This window comes from Drosophila virilis, chromosome 2 (genome assembly GCF_030788295.1).
Source record: "Drosophila virilis strain 15010-1051.87 chromosome 2, Dvir_AGI_RSII-ME, whole genome shotgun sequence".
Lineage (NCBI taxonomy): Eukaryota > Metazoa > Arthropoda > Insecta > Diptera > Drosophilidae > Drosophila > Drosophila virilis.
Genome location: NC_091544.1, coordinates 29697456 through 29709334, shown reverse-complemented (window position 1 = coordinate 29709334; position 11879 = coordinate 29697456). Strand labels below are relative to the sequence as shown.

General features: G+C 43.5%; 6 protein-coding genes across 8 annotated transcripts; 3 read left to right on the top strand and 3 right to left on the bottom strand.

The window, feature by feature from the left end:
- Positions 1-136: 136 nt before the first annotated feature.
- On the top strand, positions 137-1629 carry Obp84a (Odorant-binding protein 84a). 2 transcript variants are annotated; one of them, XM_015170355.3, is made up of 4 exons: positions 137-308; positions 1117-1178; positions 1232-1358; positions 1423-1629. In XM_015170355.3, the coding sequence occupies exons 1-4, from the start codon at positions 137-139 to the stop codon at positions 1515-1517; spliced, it is 456 nt and encodes a 151-aa protein (XP_015025841.1). In that variant the 3' UTR covers positions 1518-1629. The 2 variants fall into 2 exon arrangements, with proteins under 2 accessions (XP_015025841.1, XP_002056409.1); XM_002056373.4 differs by lacking the exon at positions 137-308 and adding an exon at positions 817-1057.
- Positions 1549-2589, bottom strand: Dtwd2 (DTW domain containing 2). 2 transcript variants are annotated; one of them, XM_002056372.4, is made up of 2 exons: positions 2410-2589; positions 1549-2358 (listed from the first exon to the last, which is right to left on the bottom strand). In XM_002056372.4, the coding sequence occupies exons 1-2, from the start codon at positions 2493-2495 to the stop codon at positions 1650-1652; spliced, it is 795 nt and encodes a 264-aa protein (XP_002056408.1). In that variant the 5' UTR covers positions 2496-2589; the 3' UTR covers positions 1549-1649. The 2 variants fall into 2 exon arrangements, with proteins under 2 accessions (XP_002056408.1, XP_070063844.1); XM_070207743.1 differs by having other exon boundaries at positions 2414-2588.
- A 59-nt stretch (positions 2590-2648) lies between these two features.
- Positions 2649-4171, top strand: LOC6632339 (serine/threonine-protein kinase 16). The gene is made up of 4 exons (XM_002056371.4): positions 2649-2841; positions 3106-3700; positions 3755-3889; positions 3943-4171. Exons 1-4 carry the CDS (start codon positions 2732-2734, stop codon positions 4057-4059), a joined length of 957 nt encoding a protein of 318 aa, XP_002056407.1. The 5' UTR covers positions 2649-2731; the 3' UTR covers positions 4060-4171.
- LOC6632338 (G patch domain-containing protein 11) lies at positions 4112-5181 on the bottom strand. Its single transcript, XM_002056370.4, has 2 exons — positions 5022-5181; positions 4112-4963 (listed from the first exon to the last, which is right to left on the bottom strand). The coding sequence occupies exons 1-2, from the start codon at positions 5066-5068 to the stop codon at positions 4210-4212; spliced, it is 801 nt and encodes a 266-aa protein (XP_002056406.1). The 5' UTR covers positions 5069-5181; the 3' UTR covers positions 4112-4209.
- Positions 5182-5239: 58 nt separating this feature from the next.
- Noc3 (Nucleolar complex protein 3) lies at positions 5240-8251 on the top strand. The gene is made up of 4 exons (XM_002056369.4): positions 5240-5349; positions 5412-7030; positions 7088-7708; positions 7774-8251. Exons 1-4 carry the CDS (start codon positions 5341-5343, stop codon positions 8000-8002), a joined length of 2478 nt encoding a protein of 825 aa, XP_002056405.1. The 5' UTR covers positions 5240-5340; the 3' UTR covers positions 8003-8251.
- A 5-nt stretch (positions 8252-8256) lies between these two features.
- On the bottom strand, positions 8257-10954 carry LOC6632336 (uncharacterized). Its single transcript, XM_002056368.4, has 3 exons — positions 10816-10954; positions 9611-9657; positions 8257-9549 (listed from the first exon to the last, which is right to left on the bottom strand). Exons 1-3 carry the CDS (start codon positions 10847-10849, stop codon positions 8413-8415), a joined length of 1218 nt encoding a protein of 405 aa, XP_002056404.1. The 5' UTR covers positions 10850-10954; the 3' UTR covers positions 8257-8412.
- Between the last annotated feature and the right edge of the window lie 925 nt (positions 10955-11879).

Below are 11879 nucleotides of genomic sequence, written 5' to 3'. Positions count from 1 at the left end.
TTCGATTAAACTGCAACTATTTAGTTAAACGTTTTTTTAATTCAAATCGATCTATAGTTAACTCAGTTTGATTCGTTCTATAAAAGCTAAACGATTCTCTAGGTTGTTAAACAGTAAAGTCTTGGGCTAAGTAAAGATGTCACGGCTCCATTTGCTTCGAATTCTGTTAATATACGGCTTATACTTAATCGAGGCGCGCGCTCAGGATCTGCAACCGGAACCGGATAGTCCGGAAGTGCAGCGCGCATTTCATGCGCATTTCCTTGAGGTTAGGACGGCCTGTGCCGAGGAGTTCTTACTACCATATGGTAAGTTAATTAAGAAGAAGAATCGACTATAAACATAAAAACGTATCAAATCCCTCTGGGATTATCTCTATTATTTTTTGATAGAATTGAATGTAGCGTACCGTATAGTTGCCCTTTGAATTGAACTTCAATCATAATATAGTCCGAAAAGAACTATTTATTTTAATTTATTAACATACAAGTTGCACTCACTAATAATGAAAAGTTAACCAAAATTGGCTAACCTATTTAGTTGTATTATAAATTGTATATTTATTCCGAGAAACGCTCTCTTATAGGTTGTTCAACCAAAACTAAATATTTATAACTATTGTGTCAAAGTTATTATAATATTTACCAATTTGTTATCACGCCATTTCCGTAAATATTATTCTGCTTATGAAACTGTCTATTGCGTGTAGTGTTAAAGTCACTAGAGCAATTTGTTTATCTAATTGACGGTCGATATTTCATATAAAATAAGTTTCAAACTCGTAACCTCCATTAAAGTCGGTTTACCGTTGCGAAAATGTTTCTAAAAATTCAAATTTTTGTTGCTCTGTTGACCGTGCTGGGCATGAGTCTCGGGCTTACTAGTGCTTTCAGTGATCGCGCCCGGGACAATGGCGATATATTTATAATAAATTACGATAGCTTCGATGGCGATGTGGATGACATATCGACCACAACCCAAGCGCCTAGAGAAGCGGGCTATATTGATTTTGACGAGATTATGCATGCCTGTAATGCTAGTTTTGTTACGCCCATGTGTGAGTCCTGTAAGGACAAATTAAATATTTCTATGCATCTAAACATTTTATCATTCCAGCGAATGTGCTGCAGTTTAATACCACAGGCAAGCTATTCGATGAGAAGGATATGACCAGCATGGTATGTGACTGACTCCAAAACTGAAGAGATACTTCTCATTGAATATGTTCTAGTGCTACTTTCGCTGCTTCTTCGAAAAAGCTGGCATAATAGAAAACTTCAAGCTGAATCCGGATGTGGTGCGTAAATATATGTGGCCAGCAACGGGTGATTCCATAGAGTTTTGTGAATCCCAGGCCAGTAAGTAGAGCAATCAGCAAAAATATACAAAACATGATTAACTCTTAATTTATAATTATTGCAGTGGATGAACAGAATGCATGTGTTAGGACCTATACAATTGCACAGTGTGCTATGATGCGTGCTTTAACAGATGCCAGAAACACACCCATGGTTTAAATTCCAAAAATCACTTGGAAACACATATATGCACACATAATTGTGTATATAAATTACAAATAGTTTATAGTATGTATTAAAAGTAAAAGCACGTTTCCGCACAGAGCATTAACCATATTGTGACCGCGTTCATCAAGACTTCTGCTCAACCGCCTGTTGCTCTAGAGGACTGGCACTGCCGCACACTGTATTACTGTAGTTCAATAAGCGACTTAGCCTCTTACCAATAGGTTTGGGATATTGATTAGTTTTCATCAGGAACTCCTTTGACTGGTGCTCCACGGCACCATTATCGAGCTGGTATTTGCATAGTGCATGCAACGGTTGCACTAGCACTTGGCGCAGCTCAGGCTGCGCTTCTAGCACTGCCAGACACTGCGCCGCCGTTTCCAGTGTGCTTAAGCATCCCTCAGTGGGTTGTGTACGTATAATGTAATCGCTAATGCCCACCGCAATTAGTTTGATTTGGCGCAAGCGATGCAGTGCCGGACTGCTGGCATAGATAGCCTTCGCTTGTGGCCAAGTGCCGTCAATGAGCACGAGAGTATACGGTCCCGTGCTCCGATTGATCTGCTCCAATGGCACTGAATCTTTACTAGGATACAGGAGTAGCGTCTGTGGCGAATCAAGCACACGCTGCAGCTCAGCTGGGTGGCGGGCATTGGGAAATCGCTTGCCCTTGTAAACCACACATTTTCCAGGTTTTAGTCCCAGCTGCAGCATAAGAGCTGTGCGCAGCGAACGCTTCTCCTCCGCGGGATGTTGCAGTATCACAATTTGCGAAGCCACTGCCAGGGGCGGCTGAGGTAATGCGGAGCACCAGCAGACAACTACGGGTCGTCTGTGAAAGGCTGTGCATTAAAGTGAGTTTGTTTATGTTTTATTGACTTACTTGCATTGCTCGCATTTATTGCGCCTGTCAGGCGGATCGGCGCTGATGCCAATGAGATCCTGCCAAGCGTCTTCCGTGGTTATCATTATTAATTAAATTAAAGAAAAGCGTTTGAAATTGCGTTTAAAAATATAGAGTTTAACTTAGTTGATTATATTGCACCAGGTGGCAACACCACATCGGCATGTGGCATGTGTTGCAGTTAACAGCCCTGTCTTTGCGAACAGCTGTGCAGCGCGATATTAATTAGTTGTTGTTGTTTAGGTAGTTTCTTAAGCTCGAAGTTTGTGCATCTTGTAAATAAATAATTAGAGAAAGTAAAATGCACAGCATTGGATGGACACTGATTGTAAAACGTGGCTGCTTTTGCAGCAAAGAAAAGCTTAACATCAATGGCTCCCGCTACACAGTACGCGAACGCCTGGCACAAGGGTAAAATCAAACCACAAATAAAAAGCCCCGTTACAGAGAGTTTTGAAAGGTTTTTGACTGGTAGATACCCTGTAACAGCTTCAAGTCAGCACTAAACTTATTTAAACTTAGTAAATAGCTCTTGCTAACATCAAAAGGTCATACTTATCAGTCACAGTTGCGCTAGATCTCTAGCCCATTTCGTTGTGCCCTCCCAAAGGGTACAATTATTCCCGTTACATAGCTACTGCTATCTAATCTCAATGTTTACACTATCTGCTGCAGAGGCTTCAGTTTGATTGACCTTGCGGTGAATGCGGCAACGCGGCGCAGCTACGCGATAAAGCGCATAACTTGCCACAGCATCGAGGATCAGAATATCGCCCTGCGTGAAATCGAAAATTGTCGTAAAATCGATTCGGAGCATGTCATACGTGTCGTTGACTACGAGCTGAAAGGCCAGGCGGACATTGTGATAAACACGACGAACACCTTGTTCATTGTGTTGCCCTACTACAAGCATGGCTCGCTGTCGGATCACTTGCAGCTGCGCGCACGGAAACAGGATCATATGCCCGAGGCACAAATATTGCAAATCTTTTTGGGCGTTTGCGAAGGTCTCCGGGCCATACATGAGGCAAAGCCAGTGCCGCTGGCGCACCGTGATTTGAAAACTGCCAACATATGCTTATCAGACTCCTTTGAGCCAATCATTGTGGACCTCGGCTCCATGACAGAGGCGCGCCTGCAAATTTGCGGTCAATCAGATGCGCAACGGCTACAGGACGAGGCTGAGGAGCGCAGCTCAATTGTCTATCGAGCACCCGAGCTTTTTACGGTGAAAACGTATTGCACCATCGACGAGCGCACGGATATTTGGGTGAGTTACTGATTATCAATTTTGTAGTACTTGCTTACTGTTTCTTTCCACTAGAGTCTCGGCTGCGTGCTGTATGCCATGTGCTACTTTAACAGTCCATTTGATCCCATCTATGAGCGTGGCGATAGCGTTGCCTTGGCCGTGCTCAGCGGCAATGTAAACATTCCTGAGGATTCAATTTATACAGAGGTAACTCAATCAGTACAAACATAAACGTTACTTCAATACTTTTGATTTCACAGGACATGCATGAACTGATTAAGTACATGCTGCGCATCGATCCAATGGAGCGACCATTTATCTACAGCGTCATCGAGCAGACGCACGATCTTATACAGAAATTAGAAGGACGCGTGTAGCCGCATTCTAATTGTACGCCTCAACCCGACTCAATCATAGTACACCGCTATATATAACTGTTTTTTGACTACCATTTGTTGTAATATATAAATGTGCACGTATTTTGTGAAACTGGCGCTTAAATTATTAATTTAGATCCTATTCTAATGCTAATGCTCATCGCGTGTCGAACCGGGACAGTTGCTGTCCAAATCATCGGCGCTTTCGTAGTGCGTGCCACACCAATAACAAAATTTGTAGGAGGTGCGCAGATAGCTGGTCAGCAGTTCCAGCTGCTCCCCTGCACTGTACTGTTCCTCCTTCTCTTCTGGCTCTGCTGCTTCAACTACTGCCTCGGCTTCTGTGTCTTCACTTAACTCTGTGGGTTTGGGCGGCCAGAAAAAGTCTAGATCTGGTTCTGTAACGCCTGCTGCCAGATCCAGCGACTCGCACGTTTGCTGACAACGCTTTACATCATAGTTACGCTTTCGTTCTTCGGCTTTTTGTGTAGCTCTCCGGCGATATTCTTCTGTACTGATTTCCTCGCCGGGTCCAATGCCTGCTTTGCGCAGCAAATGCTCTCGCCGCAGCTCCTGTCGCTTGGCAGCCAGCTCAGCAATCGCTGCCTCCCGTCCCAGCCCACCGCGATCGTTTTTAATAGTAATGCCTATGGGCTCTATGCGTGCATCTGCCTGTTTACCCAGGCCGCTGCCTGCCGTGTAGCCCATTTTGGCTAACAGCTGAAAGCCTTTGTTATCCGCTGCGAGCGGCTTATTTAAAGACTGTTGTAGCCTCGTATTATCTACTGTGGTGGCATTAGCTGCTTCGCGTTGTCGCTTGCTGTTTTCTTCCTGTTTTGTGTGCACTTGCATTTGACGCTTTTTGGCGCGATTATTTACTAAGCTGGGGCGTACTTCATGTAGACTGCAAGAGTATATATATTAATAAAGCCAACTAACTAGAAATCTAATAATTTACTCACCCCGCTAAGAACTTGTCGGACATGTAGTCCTCTTCTTCGTCTGACATTCTGATAATAAACGTATGTATCGAAAAAACTCCAACCAAACAACATATGGTTGTTGTTTTGTTAGTGGTAAAATGCAAATATCACCGCACAGCTGATTAACACTGAACTATAATAGCACGGCGGCAGTCGATACGTGACAAATTCGATAGATTAGTTAGTACTATCGATAATATGCAACGATTAATTCCCATCGCTATTGGCAACTGAAAATGCCATGTGCTCGCTTTAAATTTTGTTAATAGCCGCTTTTATCTACTAAAATTTAAATAAAATGGGTACGGTAAGTGTTAAATAAAGCACTAATTTGTACTCAGTAACTTTATATATAATTGACACTTGCAGAAGAAGGTAAAAATAAGTTCTGTGAAGCGAGCCGCTCACTTGAAATCAAAGAAGGCACCGCTGAGCAAACAGCAACAACAAAAAATAAAACAGAAACGCGAGCAGTTAAGCTCGAAACGTGAACATGGACAAAACATCTTCTCTCAGAAGGCGCACAAGCGTGACAATCTGGCGCAGCGCAAGAAACATAATAAGCAGCAGTCGCTTGGACTGCTCCGAGAACTCGATGCTGATGAGGATGGAGATGAGCTTGGCGGGGAGCACCTACTGGACAACGTTGCGGACATGTTGGACGGTGATGATCTGGCCCTGCTGCAGGCAAACAAACGCAAGCGAAAGGCAAAGGCAGTGCCATTGGAGGAGCAGCAGCAGTCTGTGAGTCTGGAAATGGCCTATGCTACAGCCAGCAAAAAAGAGCAGTCAGCTCAAAAGGTAAAAGTCAACTTGTTGCCTATTAAATCTCGCGATGGTGAGATCATAACGCGAACCACAGAAGTTGACTATGTACCGAAACCAAAACGCAAGCCAGAGCTAGATGAGGAGGAAGTAGAGGCTGAAGAGGACGAAGAGGAAGACAGCGATGCTGTATTTGAAGACAGCGACGATGATGTTGTCAATGATGAGGTGCCCATGCCCAAACAGAAGCTGGTATCGACCACAGATTTGTTAATTGCCCGACAGCAGGAAATAGAGCGTCAAAAATATCGCATAGGCATCATTTGTTCTGGTATTCTGGAGAGACCAGAGGATAAAATGCGCAACATTAATGCGCTCTATGAACTCATGGATGAAATTAATGCAGAAACTGGCATTCCCAATCTTCTCGCTGTGCGCAAACTGGCAATCATTTCGATAACGGAAATATTTAAGGACATTCTGCCCGAATATCGTGTTGGTCAGGTGGACACCAAGATGCAAACCGTACGCAAAGCCACACTAGATCGTGTTACCTTTGAAAATGCGCTGCTGCAGCAGTTCAAGAAGTTTTTGCAGAAGTTGGAACAGCTGACGGCCCAGGTGAACAAACGTGGTGGCCAAAAGACACCACAAACCATCAAAATGGCCACTGTAGCAGTGCAATGCATGTGCGATCTGCTAATAGCACATCCCTACTTCAACTACGTCCAAAACATTGCCCAGCTGCTGGTCTATATGCTAAACTGCAACTATGGAACGATGCGTGTGGCAGTCAATCAATGCTTCCGCACCTTGTTCGGCAACGACAAGCGGCTGGATATGACATTGTTTATTGTGCGTCGCATCAATCACCTGATCAAGTCCAAGCAGAACAACGTGCATGTCGAGTGCATAACGTGCATGATGGGCCTTAAGATCAAGCATGTCAACCTGGATGCTGAAAAGGAAAATGAACTGAAGCAAAAGAAGTTGGAGTCGCATCGCCAGCGTCTGCTTAGCTTGTCCAAGAAGGAGCGCAAGCGTCGCAAGAAACTCACTGAGGTCAATAAAGAACTAGAGGAGACGCGTGCCGAAGAAAATAAGCAGACCAAGCACCACAAACTGACGGAAATTATCAAAATGGTCTTCACAATATATTTCCGTGTGCTCAAGAATGATCCCACGTCGCGGGTGCTAAGCGCGATACTGGAGGGTCTGGCGGAGTGAGTACTGCAATTGACATCCCGATTAGAGAATATAACTTATATATTGACTTACAGATTCGCTCATGTTATCAATCTGGAGTTCTTTTCCGATCTCATAGATGTGCTAAATCGCATACTTGAGGAACAGGAATTGGGTTATCGCGAGCAGCTGCATTGCATCCAAACCATTTTCGTTATACTCTCCGGCCAGGGTGAAGTCTTAAACATAGATCCAATTCGCTTTTATCAGCATTTCTATCGCAATATGTTGGTCGTTCAGGCGGGCAAGAATCATGATGATTTTGCCATTATTCTACGCACACTGGATGAGGTACTGGTTAAGAGACGGCGCAACATGAGCCAACAGCGGCTGATGGCCTTTGTTAAGCGTCTGCTTACAGGCAGTCTTCATCTACTGCACAATGGCACACTGGCCACGCTTGGCACAATTAAGCAGACGTTCCAGCTGACCTCGGTGCTGGATGCGCTACTCGATACAGACACCACTATTGGCTCCGGTCGCTATGATCCTGAACTGGATGATCCTGAGTACTGTAATGCGGCGAGCACTTCGCTTTATGAGCTCTCGCTGCTGGCGCGGCATTATCATCCCACGGTGCGTCGCATGGCTGCGCATATAGCCAATGGCGTGCCTGCATCCGGTGAGGGTGCGCTGCCCACAGATATTGGCAAACTGTGAGTAATATAGTCTTATATACACAGCTTAAATGTTTGTTAACGTATCTGTTTATCATCTCCAGCAATGCACATGAACTCTTTGTACAGTACGACAGCACGCAAATGGCTTTTAATCCCACTATACCTCTGCCCAAGCAAGGTGAACCCAAGTTGAAAAGGGGCAGACATATGTATTTACGTTCAGATTTTAAACAGCACTATGGAAAGTTGTTAAAAGACGCTAGGGCAAAACGAACCATGTCCAAAAAGATGCTGCAATTAGATTTTCTTAGTGAGCTTAGTAAACACTAAATTTATAATTCAGGAGCCCACAACCTTGAGCCTAACTGTCAGCAAGAAGACGAACTATTTTCTAAGGGATTAAGTATCTTTTTTTAAGGTTTAGAACTTTGAAGCTGTTATAAAAACATTAAAACTGAGCATTTCAGTTTTTTTTACTTAATTCTGTTCGTCTTAAGCTTAAATTTAAAGAAGTCAATTAACGTTTCAAGTTTGTCCTTGTAAATATTAAAGAAAATTCTTTTAAGCAAATGCAATTTATATATAGTATAAGAACTGAATACATATGAATTTAGTTTTAACTACAATAGTTGTGTAAGGAGCTCCTAAGTGTGTGGATGTAAATGCTAAATATGCTAAGCCTAGGGTCAACCGAGTCTATTGCCATTTAACCGGGTACAGATGCTTGGATTTCTTTACGCCTATGCTTGAGTGCGTTGTTGGCGTTGGCTTACGGTGGCCGGTGGCAGATACTCACGATTGCCAACGGCAACGACAGGTTGAGCAAAGCTGCCCACAGCGTTGTCGGGCAGTAAGCCCGCCGCGGTGGCCGCCAGACCAGCAGCAGCTGTGGCTGGCGCTAAGCGATTGGCACCCGGAGCAGACACAGTGCCTGAGACACCAGCCGGGCGTATAATGGCGCCTGCACCATACAAAGATTGCGCTTGTGTGGGCGTGGGTGAGGGTGAGGCATAGGCTCCACGTTGTGCATTGTAGCCTGCAATCTGTGGGGCACCAGTAGCCCGCAACGCGCCACCTGCAGGGGTAGATGGAGCAACTGCACCGTAGGCCGTATTCACAGGCTGCGAACCACCTCGATATACATTGGCATTCAGATTTAGATTGCTGGAACTGGAGCTAGAGCTGGTACCACTATAGTCATAGATGTAGGCATTGTTAGCGTACAGACTGGGCGCCGAGACGCAGTCATATTGATTCCACCACACACAGACCAGCGTCTCCTGGCTAAACACTGTGCCATTGGGACACAGGAAGGAGTAGGTGCGATTGAGTGCACATATGTGAAATACCTGGCACTGGGCTTCAATGTCCGCATAGTAGCCCGGAAGTGGTTGTTGTGAGCAGTCGAAATTGGTGCGTGGCACTTGGGCGTATACGGGATAGTCCACGCCGGGCTCTCCGGGTATGGCTGAGTAGTCACCATCGGCGCCGTCGTTGTAATCATCCGCAAGGGGCACACGTGCACCCGACGATGCCCCTGCTGTGTTGCTATACTGCGGCTGTGGGCCGTAAGGACCGCCGCGGGCTGCAGATGATGCGCTCTGTAAACCAGAGCCAGTAGGGCGTCTTGGCAGATTGGGGACGCTGCCAACGGGAGCTGTGGCAGGTGCTCCAAAAGCAGTCGTTGCCTGTCCACTCGGCGTATAGCTCACAGCTGGCGAAGGAAACAATCCGGCGCCATAGGCTGTGGCCGGCGCAGGCGTCAAGGGCAGAGCTGTGCCCGTGGGATAGGCACCAGGCTGCAAACGAGTCGCTATTGCTCCGCCGCCTGCCGTGGTGGGAAGCTCCGGGCGCACATAGTTATAGCCGCTTTGTGCCTGACGCGAAAGAGAAGGGGAATTTTATATGTCTTCTTTTACGACAGTATTGCCAACTCACCTGCACCTGCAATTGGGCGCCACTTCCGCACCAGAGCAGCAGGAAAACTGGAACAATTGAATTCAAGAACATTAAAGCTTTCTAATTGCGTAAAATCTGGTAAAGATTTTGGCTGATCGCTCCGAGTTTCGAACCAGTCGACGCAACAAATCGAAATGAACTGAGCCGCAGCTTCGACAGCGTTCGGCCCATGTTCAATTTAGGGCCAAGTACGATGCCAGATGCGATGCTTGCCACTGATAGCAAATGCGGACGGTTCTACATTGCGATCTTTATTTATCAGTTTCCTACTCAGGTGTCTAGCACAGTGGTTCAAGTTGAATTAATGAAAAATTAGTTGAAAACCGCGAGATTGAAATTAAATGGGTGAATTCAATTCGATTTAATTAAACTTTCAATTACATAAATAATGTGTGCGTTTAATTTAATATTTAGAATGTGTTTTGAGGCTGAAGGTAAATTGTATTTAATTTAGTTGGCTTGTAAATTAAATAAACGTATTAAAAATATTGCAATTTCGGCAAACTTATTGCTTTCTTTAAAAACAAAATGAAATGCGTTAAATTTAATATTTAACTATTTTTTTGATTTGAAGTTGAAGCGAAATTGTTTTCAATTGATGCATGAATTGAGTAAACAATGCTAAAGGAAGTGCCCTTTTGAAATAAATAAATTAAAAATTGAATAAAAACAACTTTCCATAAAAAAATGTTTTCAGTTTAGCTGTGTTGAATTTGTTGATTGGAAAAATTAATTTCACATAGAATTATCTTATTCTTAATTATTTGATTGCAATGTTGATTTAAGTTAAACCTTACTATATTCAATAGCATATATAAATAATTCAATAAATTGAATTGAATGTACAATTAATTATATACACAGACTAATTTGAATTGGAAACTCAACTTAGAATGTTGCACGTGCCACTGTGGCACAACAACACACTGCCACATCTATGGGCTGTTAAGAATTGCGATTGCTGTTCGCTTGTGGCCAAAAACAAGACGCATGCCTCGTAAATATGCAAGGCAGCAAAAACTTAGACAGACAGACGCCCACAACAACAACAACAACAACTGGCAACAGCAGCTCCAAAGGAAGTGCTAATAATGATGAGGCGGGTCGGTCACTGTTGAGTTACGCGCTGCGGCTCCGCATGCCGAAACCGACCCTGAGCCGCAGCTATGTTGGGCTTTACTCACCTGCCAAGAGGGCGGCGTAACGTTGTAGCAGCATGGCAAAATAAATAAACAATTTCTAGTTCTAGTTGTTTTCGTATTTCGAGTCCTTAAGACCTTTTGCCAGTGAGCAGCACCACTCGTCAGAACCAACTGCAAGCCACATGCAAACGGCAAGAGACATTTATAGATGAAAATGTTCTAAGCTGGCTGCAGCCCGGTTGCGGCATCTTTGCGATATTTATGTTTATGTGGATCGACAGTTTGTCGGTTTGACAGTTCGTCAGTTGGTTTCGTGCTTGCGCTTTAGCAGATTTATGACACTGAATTAACCATTGTTACCCAGCTATCATAGATGCTTGTACAACCGTACGTATACGTAACAATTCGCTACGTTACGTATACGTAATTTAATTATATATGTATTGCATTTCAAGTGCAATCCAATTGAAATCTGATTCCGTTGCGCCCTTGAGCCATTGACAATTTGTTTTTTCTTTTTTTTTTTTCTTTTCGCTTAAAATAGAAAATGACAAAAATATTTAAATTTTTGCCTGATTACATGAGCGCTTTATGTCTTTTTGTTCTATTTGACCTTTCCCGCTTGGCCAGCAGTTTTACTTGAAACTGGCAGGCCAAGACAATCGCATTTTTGTTCAGAGTTTTTCGATTATCCAAGTTGAGTTATTTAATGTGTAACCAATTCTTATTGATTTATTGTTGATGGTTGTTTATTCTACGGCTTGTTGAATTATCTTTTTATGCGGCTACAATATGCGTAAACATTTTGTACGTGCCTAGCAGGCTGCTCCGTGGCTGAACTGAACCATGAATTATTTTGCCTATATATAATTATCTAGATTCTTTTGGCGGGTAACAGCTATGATTATTGAGGTAAATTAAAACAAAATTTAAGTATAATTGACAATATCCGTAGCGTCTCCTTCTGGTACAGTAAATTTTTAAATATAAAGAGTAATTAATGAAGAAACGAATAATAACTACATGAAAATAACTTAATGCAAGCCAAATATAAAGTTTTATCAAATTTCTCATTTTACACACTTGTTTCTTAGCTACTAACATTT